This window comes from Columba livia, chromosome 7, assembly GCF_036013475.1.
Source record: "Columba livia isolate bColLiv1 breed racing homer chromosome 7, bColLiv1.pat.W.v2, whole genome shotgun sequence".
Lineage (NCBI taxonomy): Eukaryota > Metazoa > Chordata > Aves > Columbiformes > Columbidae > Columba > Columba livia.
In genome coordinates this window covers 23,010,552-23,029,106 of record NC_088608.1, presented here as the reverse complement: position 1 = coordinate 23,029,106, position 18,555 = coordinate 23,010,552, and the positions used below count along the sequence as shown (strand labels likewise).

Here is an 18,555-nt window from a genome sequence, read left to right as displayed (position 1 = left end):
CTGTAATTTTCCTTTCTGCTGCTGTCTTGCAGGTGCACACGTTCAGGGGCCCGCACTGGTGTGAATACTGCGCCAACTTCATGTGGGGCCTCATCGCTCAGGGAGTAAAATGTGCAGGTAACACTCGTTCCCCCTTCTTTTCCTGAGACACTCCTAATGTTGTCACTGTTTCGCATGCTGCCTGCCCCACCGTAACCTGAGCCCTCTTGAAATGGAAGAAGGAAACTTGTCCACTCTGCTGCTGTCTTTGGGTACCAGTTCCAGTAGTGTCACTGCAAGGATGCTGAGCACCTCTTGAGCGCTCATAGAGGGAAAATGATCATTATCATTAAGGGCTGTTGGTTCCTCCTCCCCCCACCCTGCTTTCAGAGTGGAGGGTAAAATAGCGTGGTTAGCTTTATTTCTTTTATGACACTTGTATGTATTGGTAGCTGTGAGAAACTCACGGAGGGTCTCGATGTGCAAGGGCGATCAGCAAATTTCCCACAGCTGCCATGAAACAGGCATTTGGGTTAATTGTACATATAAACCAGCAGACTCCCAGTGTGCCATAGACCCCAAGTCATGTCTCCTACTTGCAAACTTAAACCAAGAAAAGGGATGATGAATAAGGGATGCGTACTGAAATGTTACATAAACATTCAGGTGCTGGCAGAAATGTATTACACGCATGGGTGTCACTGCAGGCATTTCTGGGATAAAACCTCTCTGAAGTAAAGCAACTTGACAGTTTTATTCTTCTGAAAAGAAAGGACAGTGAGCTGTCTTCTAAGGCCAAAATGAAAGGATCAAAGTGATCAAAATAGTTTACTGTATTTAAAAAGTATTTTATGACATTCTAGCAAGCAACCACATTTTTTCAAATGGTGCAAAGAAATGTTGATGTATGAAGACCCACGTATGTTGCCCTGGAAACTGAATTTTCAAGCTAATTTAAGAAAATCTTCTCCGTCTAAAGCTTTCTCGAGTCTTGTCTCGAAGAAGTAAGAGGGCTTTTATCACAGAACTGCAAAATAGTGTAAAACTTAATTTGTAGACAAATAGGATTTAAATATTTTAAAATCCTTCCCTCATAATTTTTGGAATGCAATATTCTGTTGTTATCAATAGACTCTGCGCTATCCTGGATATGTTAGAGTGTGCAGCTATGTTTTAAGAAATGTTTATGTAAAAATGGTGTTCTCAGTATTTTCCCCCTCCTAAGCATTTAGGGTTGCAGCCACACCCTTCACTTATAAATGAAGATTGCTAGATCGTTTGTCCCTTTTACTGCTGTTGATTTTGCACAGGCTGTACAGTGCTAGAAGAGAAAGAGGAAACCTGATTTTGTTCTTAAATTGTCATGTTTTGATGACACGTGAGCCAGTCAATGGGCCATCTTCTTCGCCTGAAGTAGATTCCTCAGTTTTGGCATTTAGGAGAAATATCAAGAATTTTTCAGATGTCTGTTAAGTAACTTTGATCCAGAAAATCAATAAAAACGAACAAACAAAACAAAGGCTCACAATGCTGCATGACACTGTGGAATGGACAAATATTATTGCTTTTATAATTAAATCCGAAGTCCTTATGATTTTGTACTTCCCTTTTTAAAAAAAAAAAATACTAAAATAGAGCTGATTTTCTGGTTTAATGCAGATTTTTCTGTATTATGAGTTTCAAAAGCTTCCGAAGACTGGTTTTCTCTCCTCCTTATGAGGATGGTAATAAATAGAGCACATCTCCTTTTTTCCTCCTTGCAGTGCAAAGGAACATATGTGTATTAGATGACTTCATAGGTTCAGAAACTATAATTAGGGCTTTCTGTCTTGTGTGAAGTTTCATATTGGTGTCGGTAGCTTCCAGTAATTTTTATGATCTTGTTTATATTTTAAAATCTCATGTTGTATGACCTCGCTTGCTGAAGCGGCAGCGAGGGATTGAGGTTGGGACAGGCGGATTGTGAGGGATTTTGGTCCATGCTCGAGGTCCACGGGCACAACCAGGTGAGCAGGGGATGTGCAGTGTGGTCCGTCAGGGTGTAGGGAGGTGCCAGGCAGCTCTGCTCACTGCCTGTGTCCTGCCTGGTTGAGGAGCAGGAGGATCAAGGCTTTCACAAGGACATGGCTTGTAGCCGACCCACCTCACTTGTCCTCCCCTCCCCACAAGGCTGGCTTGTAGCCACTAGCCAACTCAGCAGTGGCTGATGGAGAAGTGGGGGCTTCCCAGAGGATTTTATTCTCATAAACTTAATAGAAATCAGCAGCTGGGTAAAGGAGAGGAACTCTAGGCAGAGCCCCGCAGAGGCAGTGATGGCAGGACAGGCTCAGCATTCCTCACTCTGCCTTGTGCTGTTGGAAGCTTGGGGTTCATGTCCTGGGGCAATGGGGAGCTGGAGCTGCTGCAGTGGAGAGGTGTGTAGGGCATCGGAAAGAATAAAAATGGGACCTAGGAATGAAACAGCTGTTCACAGTAGAATTGTTTGCTTTGGGATTGTTTTGTCTTTCTGCAAATCAGCAGAGGAGGGCTGGTGCATCAGTGTGGCCCATTGCAGGGTTGGAATGTTGTTTTTTGGGGGGGTCATTTGGCTGGATCTTTTAATTTGTTTTAGTCCTGTTTTGTTTCATCCAATCAGCTGAGCTTCTGGGTTCCTTTCTGAGCCTTATCTGCAGCAGTGTCTGCCTGCTGCTGTCAGCTGAGACTGTACCAGCCATCAGAGAGAGAAGCTGTACAGATCTGGGCAAATCAGAGGCAGGTTGGAGGTGCACAGATACACTGAGGACCTGTCTAACATATTTGCATGCAAGAGCCCAGGCTTGGGCACCACAGGTTTGGCTTAGTTTACATAGGTCTTAGGTTTTTATTTTTTTTTTTTTTAAAAGGTAATAATTTTGCTTCCAAACTGAGCCATTTTAATATGGAAATAATGAGGCACAGTAAACAAGGAGCTGCATGAGGCCATTGCTTTTCAGAGTGGGTTTGTGCTTCAGAAAAATTACAGCTTTTAGCAGGAGGCAGCCCACTTGCATTCAAATGGGGTTCGATGCCACCCCAGGGAAATCCACAAAATCTGTTTTGTGGTCTGTATGATCATTTTATTGAAAATACCTATGAGCAAAGCTGCACTGATCATATGTAATTTTACACTTTTTAAAGCATTTGGTTTTTATAGGAAACAGTTGCACATCTCAAGAGGACTCTATTTGCTGTACAGAAGTGATGAGTTTAACAAATACAAATGGGTTACTGCATGGGCAACTCTCAACCATTTTAAATCCACTTCTCTGCAGAGGCACAAAAACAAGAAAGAAGGGAGGTGTGGGACAGTCCAAGACTGGACAACAAAGATAAATGTCATCCATTTCAGAAAAGAGAAGGGGGAGCTGGAGGAGAAAGTGCAGCCTATTTCTAATGGCTGATAGATTTGTTTTTGTTACATAAATAAGCTGATCCTTTGAAAAATAATAAACCAGAACCAAACATTCGTAACAGTATGCATGCCATAGCAACCAGCAAGGATGCCTTAGCAACTTGAAGTGCCTGGACTTGTGTTTTGTTGCAGTCCGGCGTGACTGAACATGTCCTTCTCTGCCAAAATACAGCCCTGGGTATGTCCAGGATCTTGTCAGGTACAGTCCTGGATGATGAGCCCTGGAAGATTGTTTCTCCTTATCTTATCCTTGTTCAGGTTTTATGGCAGACAAAGAAGTACATCTTTTTCCTCCATAAAGATGGGAGGTGAATGTAGGCACCATGTTTGGCACCTGAAGGGTGGTTATTGGTTGAGGAAAGAGGTTGAGTGTCATCTTGGCTACAAAGGTTACAGGATTACTGCAAACCACCAAACATGGGAAGACTTTATTGTCTTCCAAAACTAAGACTTAGGGTGACGTCCAGGATTTGGATCCTGTAGGAAACGAGTTGGTGGACCTAGCCTGACTTCTGCAGGAGGCATATCAAGGAGAATAGGAATAATTTGTTTTTCCTTCAATATTTTTCTCTCAAATTTGTTTTTTTTTTTTTTTTATCAGTTTCTTTAAAGTCAGATTTGCTTCCTTGGAGTAAATCCTTACAATAGGCACCTGCCCTACTGCCTTGGAGGGTCGTGCTTCCAATTTTTGCATCCCTTAAAATTTTTGTGCGATGAAGACTCATCTGTATGCAAGGAATCTGCCTTTTCTGACGGCATGCTCCATCTCCAGCGTGCTTTCCTGCAGGCTTTTGCCATAAGTAGAAATGACTGCAGAAGTGTTTGAAATTGTAATGCCACCAGCCTGTGTAAACATTGAAGATCAGCAGAAGCTAATGAAGATGTAAGAGTTTACCCCAGCTCAAAATCCAATGCATGAACTTAAAAAACAGCATTCTTAATTACATTCCTCCTATGAAAGGCTCCCCTGTGCTCACAGGGCTTATCCCATTGTCCAGAAAGTGTTCAGGAGAGAAACTGTAACAATATCCAAAGAAAATTTGTGGACAAGCACCAGGGAGTTCAGCTTATCAGTGATAAAAACACGTACCACCTGGTAGCGATAGAGGAGAACAGTGTCTGTTATCAGAGATGAGAGCATGGCATTAATGATGCTGTTGGTGCACTACCCGAGCAGACTAGTAGACATTTCAAGCTGCTGCATGTGTCCTGTCCCCTACCCCAGCCCATCAGAACTGTTTAGGTTACTGTATAATCTGTTCCTTCCCCTGTACCGTTTTTCTCATTGTTCTTAATGAATAAGAGTTTTAATCAGATTTTTTGGAATGGGCTAGTTTAAATGCATTAATTATCTTAAAGGAAAGATTTTTTTTTTTTTAACTTTATTTCACTAGATGCTTTTGATAGTGTTTTTGGCAGCCCCTTTTTAACACCAGGCAGCACCACGCTCTGAGGCTGTACGCGAAGCACCATTCCTGCTGCCGTGATGGATCTGCTCTGAACTATCTCAGCCTGCCACCCGTGTGGCAGTTGCCTGTCTTTTGCTTTCCTTGGAGCAGGTAGTTGCTCTCTGAACAACTGATAGAAATGAACTTGCAGCTGAACTATCAGTGTGGGGGCAACCAGCTGCCACTGCCTGAGCCCAAGCAGGATTGCTGCCAGCTCTGACCGCAGTAAGCCCCAGCAGTTCCTTTTCAGAGAAGTTTAAGTACAGTCTCAACACAGCGTTGTTTTGTGAATTACTGCTTGAGTCTTTAATTTCCCAACTTCATCCGCTTCCTCCTGCAGCAATTGAAAAACATAAAACTGCTCCATTTCCTTTGCCATTTTATTTTGCCTTGCTATTATATACCTTGTGTTGGACAGCCCTGTGTTTCTCCACTGGTGTGTAAGGATGGAGGAGACCACAAAGGAGCCTGCCCATCCTCAGGCATTAGTTGTGCAGGTAAAATGCTCGTGCTTTAGTGCATGGAAGAACGGCTAATACTCTTGTGACAGTAACTCAGCAAAGAGGAAGACAAGGTGTGCTCATCGTGTTGCCTGCTCTCAAGGTATTTTGCATACCTCACTCGCGATAAGGTCCCATTCTGTCCACACCTGTACCTTAAAAACACATCCAAGCTTGTGAGATACGCACCCAGATTCTGCTGGTATCCCTGGCTGTGTAGGGCATGGACAGTCACCCTGAAAAGGGAACAGGAGCAAAGCAAAGCCACACCTCAGGCAGGTGATGCTGTTGGAGATGCACGCTGCCTGACAGGCTGCTGTGCCAGCTCAGGATCTTGTGGTGTTCCTGCAAGGAACACTTTCTGAAATTTTGAAATGCTAATCAGCCAGCGGAGCCTTGCTTCAGAGCCGTTCCCATGGGGAAGCTATTCTGGAGCTATATATTCTTGAAACTGTAAGTCCTAAAAGCAGCTTTATCTCCAAGCCCACACAGACCTGGAAGCCTTGAGCAAGCCAGCGGCCCGTCAGGAGCTGTTGAGGAGGTAGGCAGGTGTCAGGGAAGGAAGCCAGGGAAGTTTTTGAACAAACTGTCTGTGATCATTCGAAACTTGCATAAAATCAAGCCATCACCACCAAACGTGTTCTGCTGACAGAACATTTCACTTGTGTTTTCTAACCAGCTTTTGAAGGCACAGACATGTATTCTTTTGATTTGGGTTAAGGGGGGATTGGCTTGTTTGATGGCCTTTTTTTCTTTTTATTTCATAAGCCCTGATTTTTCTGCAGTATTTGATAATTTTGTTGCCAAGTAACTAACTGCCCTCTAGAAATTCCTTCCTGAAGAATAATGTACCCTGTAGCACATGAGATAGTAGTGTGGATGATATGGAGGTTTGTGGAAGCATACACATACATTTGGAAGCAATTTTTGCCATGGCACTGCAAGACTCTGGCAGGACCAGGATTGCTTCCAGATCTGTATGGCACAAATGGCACATACGTGAGGTGGTGCAGCAGCTCAAGTGTTGCCATCCAGTCTGGAACAGCTCTGCTGAGGAGGAGGAGGAGGACAGACCCGCACGGCACCCCGCTGATTGCGTTTGGAAGCACCAAGTGCAGCACGCGGGGCTGGTGGAGTTGGTACGTTCATGTGCTTGTTGGCACACTCTGCATCCAAGGGAGCAGAAAACATTGCTTCCTCTGCTACAGAAAGAGCATTGAATTATTAAAGGGAATCTACTAGCTTGTGATTCATTTATGAGAGCAAATTCCTTTCTAACCTTCTCACCCTTGCAAAAGTAACGATGCAGATACTTTGTCCTTGCATAGAACTCGTCGTCTTCACGTGCTGACTTGCCAAAGATGAGGGTGTTATCCTGCCTGGCAGGTACCGCAGTGGAGCCACCCGAGGCAACGCGTGGTGCCAGTGTCCCAGCACTGTCCTTCCCACCCTCTCACGCTCACTGTACTCCTCTGAGGAGTGATTCCTTCAGAAGCTTTTGCAGATAATGCAAATCTACCTTTTAGCTCCTAAAGCTGCTCCTCAAAGTGACAAAATGCATAAATTTTCTTTAGGATAATTCAAAAATATAATTAGAGTGATGGATGTAGCATACAGTATCATTCCAGTGGAGCGTGATCAGCAGCCATGTTAGCCAGTAAATAATAAAGCAAAGGAAATCTAAAACTGACTAAAATCAAATCAGCATTATAACAAAAAGTGACAGCTAAGTATATTTTAGTCTCTGCAAATATTTATAATGTGCGCTCATGGGGTGGTATTAACGTACATGTATCTTTTGGCTCTCCTCATGCATTAATATGAACACGTTATTTGTTCTTTCAGCCCAGTGGACTAACATCAGTATTAGCTGTTTCTAAAACATTACCAAACTTTTTTGTAGGCATCATAGGAAAGTATTTTCAGGCTGGTTTTGAATTTAAGACCTCTCATAGAAGTAATGTCACAGCCTCCTATGTGAACTCTTTGATCAATATGCTATTAAAGTCAGGGCAGCTTATCAGAGACTTTTAAACCTGTCATCTAAAATTACTCCGCTTTTTCTTTTTCCTAAATTTCCAAACTTCCTATAAACTCTTGAATTTATTACTGCATTTTTTTTTTTGGTCACATTTGGTATATTTTTAAGGTGGCCACAGTTTGACAGCGCTGTAAAAAGGAATAGTATGCATGACTTACAATTCTAGTCCTGAGAAATCATGTCTGTATAAGGTAAAATTCTGATTAACTGAAGACAGCAGAAGTTTTCCTATTGACCTGCAAGGGTTCATGACTGTGTCTTTTAAATCTGTCCTGTATTATTATAGGATTTATCAGCAGATCCAGTTACTTTATGGAGATTTTTCTTTAGCTCCTCATAAATTTGTATAGCCAGCCAGTGGATAAGCTCTGATGAACTTCTGTAAGAAACGGACCACGGCCCTAGTTACTTTAGATCCAGAGTGAAGCTATTCCAGCTTTATTTTGATATAACCAAAAGTAAATAGACCCTAAATGTGAAATCAAATGAATCCTCTTGGACTTAATGAACCCAGCCAGAGCATGAAGCTCATCTGTGAACAAGACAAGCGCAGTCCTAAAGCTTCACCATGTGACATCATGCAGAGATTCAGGACTTGGCTTTCTTGTGCCTTCCTAGTTGGTTCTAAAATAATGGGTTTCAAAGTTTTTGTGAAGCATCTGCAATGAGAACAGAGGGCATTTTTATTTAATCATACGCAATTTGCAGCAGTAATTCTGTCTTTAGTGCTAACAAGTAAGCTGAGTATAGTTCAAGGCTGGCACATTCCAGTGCTCTGTGGAGAGGAGGACTGACCTCCTGCCGTTGTGCTTTTTACCTTGTTGGAGTTAGCAAGACATCATCCTTCATCCTCAGGTGTCAACCACAGACTAGTGACTGAGATGTGGCTGTTCTGCCTTTCACGAAGTGTTGTTGGCTGAGGAGAGGGGCCCACCTGGTAGGGCGCACAGCGCTGGTGACTTCCAGCTTCCAGACTGGAAAAAATAGAATTTTTCCCTTGCAACTTGACTGAAATCTCCTAGAAGTATTTATTGATACAGACTTGCTAAAGTGAGGTGCACTCCTACACTTTTAAGAGGTAAAGAGCTTTGATTGTTAGGAGGATGCTACACAGCCCAGTAATATTGAACCTAGTGCTTGTGCATTTTCTAAGCATTAAGTATCTGAAATATTTCTAGGTCTTAAGTGTTTCTCAGGAATGTTTGTAAGCCCTTAAGCGGTGGGCTGGTACCTAAAGTCTAATCAAACGCAAAGGAAGGACAAATGAGAGAGGAGGAAGATTGACTTTTGCATTTGTAATTATTATTCTGGTATAATGAGGTCAGATCCAAAGCCCTTTTGAATCTGTGGGATTAGAAATAACACAGTTATTTTCAGAAGCAGGGTTTTCACATTGAAAGCATCTCTGTAAATTAGATACTTTAATGAAATGAAACTTTCCTGTATATAAATACAACTAGGATTGTCTCTGTGAATGCAATTATTTTAAGTATAAGATACTTGGAAGCATGTTTTTCCTGTTTTTGCATATTCGAGTCTTAATCATCCTTGGATTCCCAGAAACATAGCTCTGAGCTATATTGTTGTCTGTGTGAAGCAGCTAATTTGCACTCTTAAAATCACCAGTGAGTCCTCATGAGTGAGACGCTACCATTCCAGTCTCATAGACATCATTTTTTACAGATGTACTACACTATTTCACACATGTTGAAATAGGTGCTGCTTGCAGCAATTGTGGGAATTCTATATATAACTATATTTGCATTTTTAAATACCATTATTGCAAAGTTAAGGTTTCGAAATAGAGGAAGTCAAGAATTAAGATTTCCAGTGTGGTCTTAATTTGTTTCCCTTCTGTGTGCAGTGAGACATTGCCTCTAATTATTTGGCTACTTAATATTTTTACTCTGGAACTTCACCCTTATTCTGGAAGCAGAATGGATGGTACTTGCTTAATAGCATTCGTTCAGCATTTTTCATCTTGTTAAAAGTGTGGCCACTGGTCTTATTAATGGCACAGTATTCAAACCTTATGCCAAAGAGGAGTAATTTCTCCTCTGTATTTCCACAAACTTCTGATGAATTTTTTCTACAAGACCCAGAGGAGGCAAGAGCAGCTTCTGCTTCCCCTGTCACAGCTCGAGCACCAAGACACTAAAGGGATCTGGGTCACATGTTTCCAATGAATTTGGGTTCCCTATTTAAAGCACAGAGGGACCTGATTTCTCAAAGTTCAGACAAAATGTAGTACTGCTAATAGATATTTAAAGTGCAGGTGCAGCTGCCTGGTGTGCTCAGAGGTTCCTTATTCTATGACCCAGAACCGCAGGTGGGGTGGGTGCTGGGCATGAGGAGGTGGTGTGGCCATGCACCTTCCAGCTGGAGGTCTTGGAGCACCAGATTAAATGTAGGATTTACAGAAATGCCCAAGGGAAGGCAAGACCTTGGGCTGTGGGGCAAGGCAAGTGAGGGGCTGAGCAGGGAGGCCCCCATGGTACCCCCGCACGACTGTGTGTTTGAGGGGCTCACAACAAAAAATCCCACCCAGGTGGGAAATTCAGCATTTGCAGTTCCCCGTCTGGTGCGTTAACCACTTTGCACAGAATAGCTGAAGAGAATCTTAATCAGGTGTTTCATCTGGATTGGGATCTGTGCGAGTTTTGACTGATTGGATTGAAGGTGACATGCCAAACTTTAATTGCAACCAGAAACTGGATGTTTTATAGAGGAACCTAAGTGACAAAGCTGGTTGATTTACAGGCTTGTTAAGTAAACAAAGTGCTTTTAGCAGCAGGCTGCAGCTGACTTCGTGGAAATTAAACTTAGCGTTGAATTCTGGGGTTTACTGTTTTGTAAAGAACAAAGTCAAATAATCTATGGAGCATTAGTGAAAATACAAGTATTGGCAATGTCGACAGGAACTAAATACAAAGAGAATCTATATATACATTCAGTATTGCGGTGGGAGAGGAAAGTACAGCTTTTTGTCAAGACATTGAACCTTCAAGCTCCTACATCCCTTAATTCTGCAGAAATCCAGGAGGCTCTGCGTGGCAATGCAGCGATGTAGAGAAACACTGGCAATGCTGGTGAAAATGGAGTCACCGGGAGCTGCCCTGCGCACCATGGGATGCTGCCCGATGGTGTTAACTGCAGAGTGTGCTTAGCTTAAAGGGGACTGTATTGCTCTTCCCATCATCACTGGATAATTGGTGGTGTTTTCCAAGATTTTTCTTCCTAAACCCTGGGTATTATGTTTTTGAATGGCTTTGGGCAACACAAACATTTTTTTTTGACCTGATTTTAGTTAAGTTTCACTTAAACTGTCATTCTCAGTATGTTTACAATAAAGCTGTGAAGTTGTTTGTGTTAAAAACAACAACACAACGAATCTTCCCTAAGTAATTTTTAAAGTAAACAGAATTGGTTTGGTGCCTGCCAACACTTCGTTTCAGAAACACCCTGTGAACAGCATTGGAATTGCAGCTGCTGTGACTTAGCAAAGTCCTTAGCTCAGTAGCAGAAAACCACCAGCCAGCTTGGTGACCCCTGCGTCTGCTTTTCAGTCCCCACCAAGCTGGGGGATTCGCCATGTCACTAAGCACGGGCTTTTATACCTGGCAAGATCATAGGCATCCTTGAAGCAGTTCAGATCTCAGGGCTGCCTTGCCAACATGCACTGCAAAAGGTCTGTAGCCTTCTGAGACCACATCCCTGCCTTCATTTCTCCCAGGAGGTGTCCGAGTGACACAGTCCAGCACTACGTTAAAGCAGTAGGTGTTAGGAAATCCACAGCAACTTGCAAAGAAAGTTTAGATTGTGATTGTAACATACGTAATAGTGGTGGGGAACTTGATCCCCTATTCAGAAAAACATATGGAAAATTTGTCATTTTGCGATAGATCTCCTAGGGGTAGAAGAAATTTCTTGGGTAGAAAATCTGTCTTACTGCAGGTCTGTCCCTGTGTCGTGCATTTGATGGTTAAGATGTCTCAACAGGAGTATTATAGTAGTTGTGAGATCAGGCCAGAGCCTGCAAGAGCCGTACATGCTCCACGGTACTGACCCCGGGATGCATTGTCTCCAAACACCAGCTTAATTGTCTTTTCATTTTTCTCTCAGATTGTGGTTTAAATGTGCACAAGCAGTGTTCCAAGATGGTCCCAAATGACTGCAAGCCAGACCTGAAGCATGTCAAAAAAGTGTACAGCTGTGACCTTACAACGCTAGTAAAAGCACACTTCACTAAGAGACCAATGGTAGTAGACATGTGCATTAGGGAAATTGAATCTAGAGGTAAGACATAGTTAATGGACTTGTGTTGCTTTACTGATAATCCATTTAGATTGATCTGGGTCATCTGGATTTCTGCTGAATGTATGATTGCTCAAAACAGATTTGCACAGGACATTTTATGACTGCCAATTATGCTGCACAGCTAATATTATATTTTATATTACTTCATGGTTCATACCCATTTGTAATTTTTATAGATTCTGCTAGAAATTGCTTAATGGATAATTACTGCTTTATAGTTATGTATTGGCACCTATCTTTCCTGTAAAATTAAGTGAATATGCTAAAACAAAGGCAGTTAGTATTGATGAGTTTCCTCTTGTTAGTTCCCCGAGCCCACACTGAGAATCCTGTTCTAGAATTAGTGTTTGTTTTCACTCTGAAATAATGACTGAACATCAAGTACGCTAATCTCAGTTATTTTAAAATCAGTTGTAATTGGCTTAATATGTTTCTTCAGCTCTGAAATCATTTGCGTAAACATAATTTAGTGCTCATGTAACGAGGCAGCTAATGCAAGGGACAGGGTTAAAAGGCCAGGATAAGGTTTCATTCTGAAAGAAAAGCCTGATAAGGCTTTTAAAACATGTATTTTTCTGCCTTCAATTAAGAACTGACAAAGGAAGAACTGGATGGAAGGAAACTGTAGAATTAAAACTAACTTTAATCTTGTTAAAATGTTCATTGCAGGTCTTAATTCCGAAGGACTATACAGAGTCTCAGGATTTAGTGACCTTATCGAAGATGTCAAAATGGCGTTTGACAGAGGTACAGTCTTTCCTGCAGGCTGGGACTTTGTGCTGATGTAGTAAATACACACAGTTATTCTACACAGCCTGTTTCATGCTCCTCTGCCTCAGTGTGCTGAAGGGGTCCGGCAGCTGCACTGGCAGAAGGGGAGCACATCCCCGCCCCCCTACCCCTCCCCAAAAAAAAGTGTATCAGCTTCACTTTGGACTGTGTTACCGAAATCTACTTTTCTCCTTCCATCAGTATTTGTGCTTCAGTAATGATGTGCATAGGAAAGGACAAAGCTTTCTGAACTACTGCCCTAGTTTTCAAGTAAAACTGCGCTCAGGGCGGTGGGGGAGGAATAGAGGGCAAGTGGTAAAATGCCTTAAGATGGCTGCGCAACTTAAATCCATCTTTCTGGATGAAAGCTCCAAAATAATAAGATGAATGCAATAGTGCAAACAAAGTTTGAATTATTACAGTCTATAAGAAGGTCAGTGAGAACAAACTCTTCTCTCTGAGAAAAGGCAGTGGGAAAATTAAAGGCTTTCCAGCTGCAGTCCCCCTATCCCAGTAGGAATCAAGGCCAAAATCCATGCTGGAAACTCTCTCCTGTTTCTCGGGAGGACTGGACCTATTCAGACACCATCTGCCTCTGCAGCGTTAGCAGGGCGGGGATGCGCTGGAGGAGCCAAGTTCTGGATCTGTGTCCACTGCGGTCAGGAGTAGGTAGTGTGCTGTAGCTGAATGGTGAACACATGTTTTTCTTATGAAATGGGGAGGCTGTGGACTAAGTTGGTTTTCTTTCTTTTACATTTTTTCCCAGACTCCCCTGATTTCTCATTCAGTGCTGACAAATGTGTTGTTTGGCAACGCAAAGTGTTCAGAAATAGCTGAACTTCCACACATTTCTACAATATAGATACTGCTAGATTGGGCAGGCAGGTTTTTTCCCCAAAAAAACCCTGCATTTTTTGTAATCATTTGAAATGAAGAAACTATAGGTTTCTTTATAAAATGCTTGAGGTTTTCACCCTGAAATGGTGAACTTCACAGCCCAGTAACTTTCTGGTTTGGTTATGAAAGCTGAAATCTGTACTTGTGTCCCTTTTAATAATGTTTGCTTAAGCAAGTAATTTTTCTTTTGAATGCTGTTTGACATCTGTTTACATTTACAAGGCTTTAATGTCAGTGCCTTCTCCACACAGATGGGGAAAAAGCTGATATTTCTGTGAATATGTATGAAGATATCAATATTATCACTGGTGCACTTAAACTGTACTTCAGGGATTTGCCAATTCCACTCATCACGTATGATGCCTACCCAAAGTTTATAGAGTCTGCAAGTAAGTATAAGGCATCTTCCTCCTGGTTTTCATTCTCAGCCTTCCTCCTTTTTGTGCTGTACTTGCCTGTTGATTTAATAGCTGTCCCATCAGCTCTTACCCTGCATGCCCTATTTAGTAAGGATTGCAGGAGTAAATGTGCACTGCACATTACAACATGACCGCGTGGTGCTACGTAATCATGGTTACATTTTTCCTTGCCTTTGTCACCAGGAATGCTTCATTTTCACCGGGCACTATGGATTACATCGGTTTGTATGCCTTGCGTGAATCCCTAGTACTTGACACTGACATCTAAATTCTGCTGGTTTTGTCTTGCCAGAAAGAAGATGATTTATGAAAATGTTTAGAAATAAGAAGTAATTTTTTTCTAGAGCTGTCCATTTTGAGTGTTCTTAGAAGCTGATAAGCACTCATTCTAAGGCCACCTTCAAGGCTGGCCTTGCAGACGGTGAGTCTGCAAGCACAGCAGCAGACCCAGCTGGAACGTTTCTCTCCGCCGAGCACCCTGGCTGCCTGAAGCATCTCTGCAATGTGGCACTCACACCAGCCACAGCTGGAAACGTGTGAGGCAGCCGTGGGTAGAAAACAAGGGCCAGATGCTGGGCTGACCGCTCCACTGCAGAAGGTTCTTTCCAAGTAGCATGGACACAGCCAAAGACATGGATGGCAAAGTTCCCAGTACCTTCTGCTGTCCCAGGGTTGCACCTGTAGATGATTTGCGCAAAACTAGTCCAGTCAGCAAGGATTATCAGATTTTTTTTTTAGTAGGCTGCAGGGAATCTTCTGTCAGAGTGCAATTTGCTGTGGGGAGTTTTCTTTGTCCAAAGCAATCACATCCTGACTGTGCTCTGAGCACGTCTCTGGACAGGCAAATAACACACTATGAGATTTGGGTGCATTCTGGAAATAAGTAACCCAGCAGAACTGCGGCTCCCTGTGTGCTCTGTAGGCCACTGCTGCTGCCTTTCTGTGCATGAATTCTGGCTGTACGTGTGGTGACAGTTGAACATCTGTGTTTCAGAAACCACTGATCCGGATGAACAGCTGGAAATTCTCCATGAGGCGCTGAAGCTGCTGCCGCCTGCACACTGTGAAACACTACGGTATCTCATGGCGCATCTGAAGAGGTAGGTGGAAAGAACTCTAAGCCAAACTCATTTTTAGCACAGGCTAGAGACCTCCAGAAAAGTCTGGGTAAGGCCCACCAAATCCTGGAGATGGACTGTGGCGGGGAATATCTATAGTGTGCACAACAAGCAAATAGCCAAACACTGGCGTTTATCCCACTTAAAGCACTCACAAAGTACTTAAAGGAAATAAGTAAAAAACCCACAGTTTTCAAGCACGAAAGTCATCTGCCTGTCAAAGTTGCATTATATCTAAGGTTGCAGTGAATATTTATCATAAGCCTTTAGTACCTCTGGGAGGTAATAAGTCGCTCCCTGGGCAAAGAGTTAATAAAAATGGCTACAGACTGGTCTCTTTTTCTGCTAAGTCTTGTCTATGTTGGTCATCCCTGACACCCTGAAAAAGACAGCACACGCTAGTCTTGAGCTGACACCAATTAGACACAGTGTTAATTGGCCCTCCAGCCACACATCTAGTGAGGTCTGCCAGCCATTCCTCATCAGCGTGGAGCCCCTTGTTCCACTTGCTGCCTTCTCAAAACTGTAGGAACATAAATTCTGTTTCTTCTTTTCCCTGGGATATGATTGAAGTTGGTCAGTAGGCTGAAAAATTGCTAAAGAGAGACTGACGGATGAATATCTGGTACAACAGCACAGGTTCTGCTTCTTTCAGAAAAGCACGGAAAAAATCAATGTGATGTGTTAGGGTGTCCATTTTACTTTCTCAAGTAACATGAGCTTATTGACAATATGTAAGAACCATTCCATTTCCTTATAAAAATGTTTTAAGCTTTCTTCTGCTTTTTTTTTCCTTTTATAGTTCTTCTACAAGTAGGAATATGTTGGGTCTGCTGAGTGCCTCGGGCAATATTCAGCTACAGAGTTTCTGCTTGATTTGTCCATTTATTTCAGTGACATTTCTAATGGATGTTTTAGAACAGACACAGGGATGAAGAAACTTGGGAATAAAAAAACCACCTCACTGTCAAGTGTGAAGTTCATTTTTCCTTACGCTATTCAAGAGTAGCTGTTGCTGCTCTAGTTAGCAAGTTGCTTTTGCACATTGTATTTCTGGTATAGGTGAATGATAAGGTAGAAGGGTGGTAAAATTCACTCATTTTTAAACGTTGTTTTAATATATTTGCTAAAAAGAACTGTGGTGCTCGACAGGCTGTTGTCTTGCTGCTGAATTCAGGTAATCAGACACAGCTCCTTTATCTGAAGTAATTACAGACAGAAGACACAGCAGCTTGGAAATATCAGTCTGATTTGTTTTAAAACAAAAATTAAAGCAGAAGGGGAAAAAAAAGGAAGAAAAATCTTGATTTTTTTTTTTTCGTGTGTACAAAAGGATTTGTTCATGCAAAGCAAGATGCCACAGTGGTGAAAAGAGGAATAATTTAGCCACTCTTTAAGTTGCTATCCTGGGATTCTTAGTTGTTTCTGAGAATCCTTATGGATTCTTTAAACCTAAAACATTTGCATAATACCGACTTCTTTCCTTGAGCGAGGCAATTCACCAGGATAAATCAAGGCAGAAGCTCTGAGGCACGTTTGTGTCTGTGGCCCCGGTCGCAGCTGCTGGGGACCCCAGGAGAGGGAAGGATGGAAGTGAGGCTGTCAGAGCACAGGTTTGATGACCTGTCCAGCCTGCCATGCACACAACGTTACAGCGAGACGCTGGTGCTTTCAAAGCCACCCCAAAGTCATGGTTCCTGGGTTTTTTTGGTACACACCACACACTTGAAGAGGAACCAGGTATCCAGCTTAGTACAGTTACCCTGTACTGCCTAAATGCAGGGAGCTCAGACGTGATGTGCTTCTCCCCCATTGCTGTCGTATGCACAAGAGAGGAGAAGCGTGACCATGTGGAGCCATGGCACCAGGGGAACCTGGGCAGAATCCCACCTGGGTGGGCACAGCAGCACATCTCTAGTGACCATAAAACTGCTCACGTAATAACAAGCGTGATCTGCTCCCCATAGGAATGGCCTCGAGACACTGCTGCTGTGCAGAGCAAAAGCAAAATTGTTGTGATTTGTCTGAGTTCACCCCTCAGCCTCCTCCCTCCCCACAGAGTGCCGACCCCTCCTGCAGTTAAACACGGTCTGTGTGTGCAGTAGGAGGACAGAGACATCTGACCATGAACCTGCACAGCATTTGCACTCGCTGACTTCTGAGCGTGTCACCCCACACCTCCAGGTCTGTCCTGCTGGAAGCAGCAGCCTCTCCTGGCCTTTGGGGGACGGCAAACATTTGTGTCCAGTTTTCTTGTTTTCCAAGCATATGCAGTCATAGTTTGGCATGGAATGAACATGAAAACCACTGTCCTTTTTTTACAGAGTAACGCTCCATGAAAAGGAAAATCTCATGAGTGCAGAGAATCTGGGCATCGTTTTTGGACCAACTCTAATGAGAGCGCCAGAACTGGATGCGATGGCTGCGTTGAATGACATCCGTTATCAGAGACTTGTGGTGGAGATGCTTATTAAAAATGAAGACATTTTATTTTGAATATTCTGGGGGTTTTGTAATAAAAAAGGAAGCAATGGTGTTCTATGGATGAAGGAATATTTTGAAGTAATTTAATGGCTCTTGTCGCTCAATTCCATATTTGCTAGAGCTTTTGATGTATTCAGGATAAAAATGAAGGAACTCTCTGTCATTTCTGTAGTGCCATTCAGCTGATGTTGAAAAAGGTTAACACATACTTTCCAGTACTAGTAATCCTGGGTGTTTATCATGTGGAAATAAAAAACAAAAAGCTTAAAGTTATTGCATGATTTGCTCCCTGTTCTCCCTGTTCTGGTGAGACTCATTCCATGAAGAAAACAACTGAACTGGTGCAGCATCTTTGTTCTGGATAGTTTGTGATTGTAATTCAGCATGTTTCTCCGTGTAAACCTGTTGTGAATTTGCTTTTATGTTCTATGTAATTGGTTTCTGATACTAAAAAGAAGGACAACTTATGTGAAATGGAGCCTCTGGCAGTTTATTGACATTTCATATCGTTCTCTGCCACTTTTGGGGCTCATTTCTTCTTCTTGGGTTTCTTTCAGTTTTTTTTCATCATATAGTAATTTGTTTTTAACAGAAACAAAATGTGTACTTTAAATGTTACTTTAAGTAATTCTCCATGATGTTTATGGTGGTTGCAGTGAAATCTGCAATGCTGAGCAGTGTTCCTTTATTATTATTGCTATTTCAATTGTAATTTTGTATTTTTATCTGGCATGCATATATTAATTTATTAAATTTTGCTTTTAAAACTCTAAAATTAAGCTATTTAATTTTACTTAACAAATGTGTTTAAAAAATACTGTTTGTTTCATTGTTTCCATTTGCACTTTATGCCTGGACACTCTCAGAATTCAGTGAGTCAGAGTTTTACCAGTTTTGACAAGCCCGTTCTGGCCTAAAGGCTTCGGAACCTGACGCTTTGCTAAGGTTCCCGCAAATTCTTCTTGAATTTGAAAATTTCTTCATTGTCCAAGGTGCCTCTCAAGAATACTTTTTTGGTTTAAGGGTTCTGAAGCATTGTCAAACCATCTATTACTTTGTGTTTTATATATATGGAGAGAGAGAGAGTTATAATTGGAATTGCAGTTTACCCTTGAAGAGTTGTAGCCTCCCAGCTGAGATGGATACACCAC

General features: G+C 42.3%; 1 protein-coding gene across 4 annotated transcripts in view; it reads left to right on the top strand.

Moving 5' to 3' along the window:
• The window catches only part of CHN1 (chimerin 1), a 101,513-nt gene extending 83,334 nt beyond the window's left edge, over window positions 1–18,179 (top strand). For all 4 annotated transcript variants that reach the window (XM_065068830.1, XM_065068831.1, XM_021281734.2 and 1 more), the window contains 6 exons: window positions 33–117; window positions 11,521–11,694; window positions 12,385–12,462; window positions 13,635–13,772; window positions 14,797–14,902; window positions 17,245–18,179. In XM_065068830.1, the coding sequence (XP_064924902.1) occupies window positions 33–117; window positions 11,521–11,694; window positions 12,385–12,462; window positions 13,635–13,772; window positions 14,797–14,902; window positions 17,245–17,416 (753 nt within the window). In that variant the 3' untranslated portion in view covers window positions 17,417–18,179. The remainder of the gene's footprint in view (window positions 1–32; window positions 118–11,520; window positions 11,695–12,384; window positions 12,463–13,634; window positions 13,773–14,796; window positions 14,903–17,244) is intronic.
• Window positions 18,180–18,555: the final 376 nt, after the last annotated feature.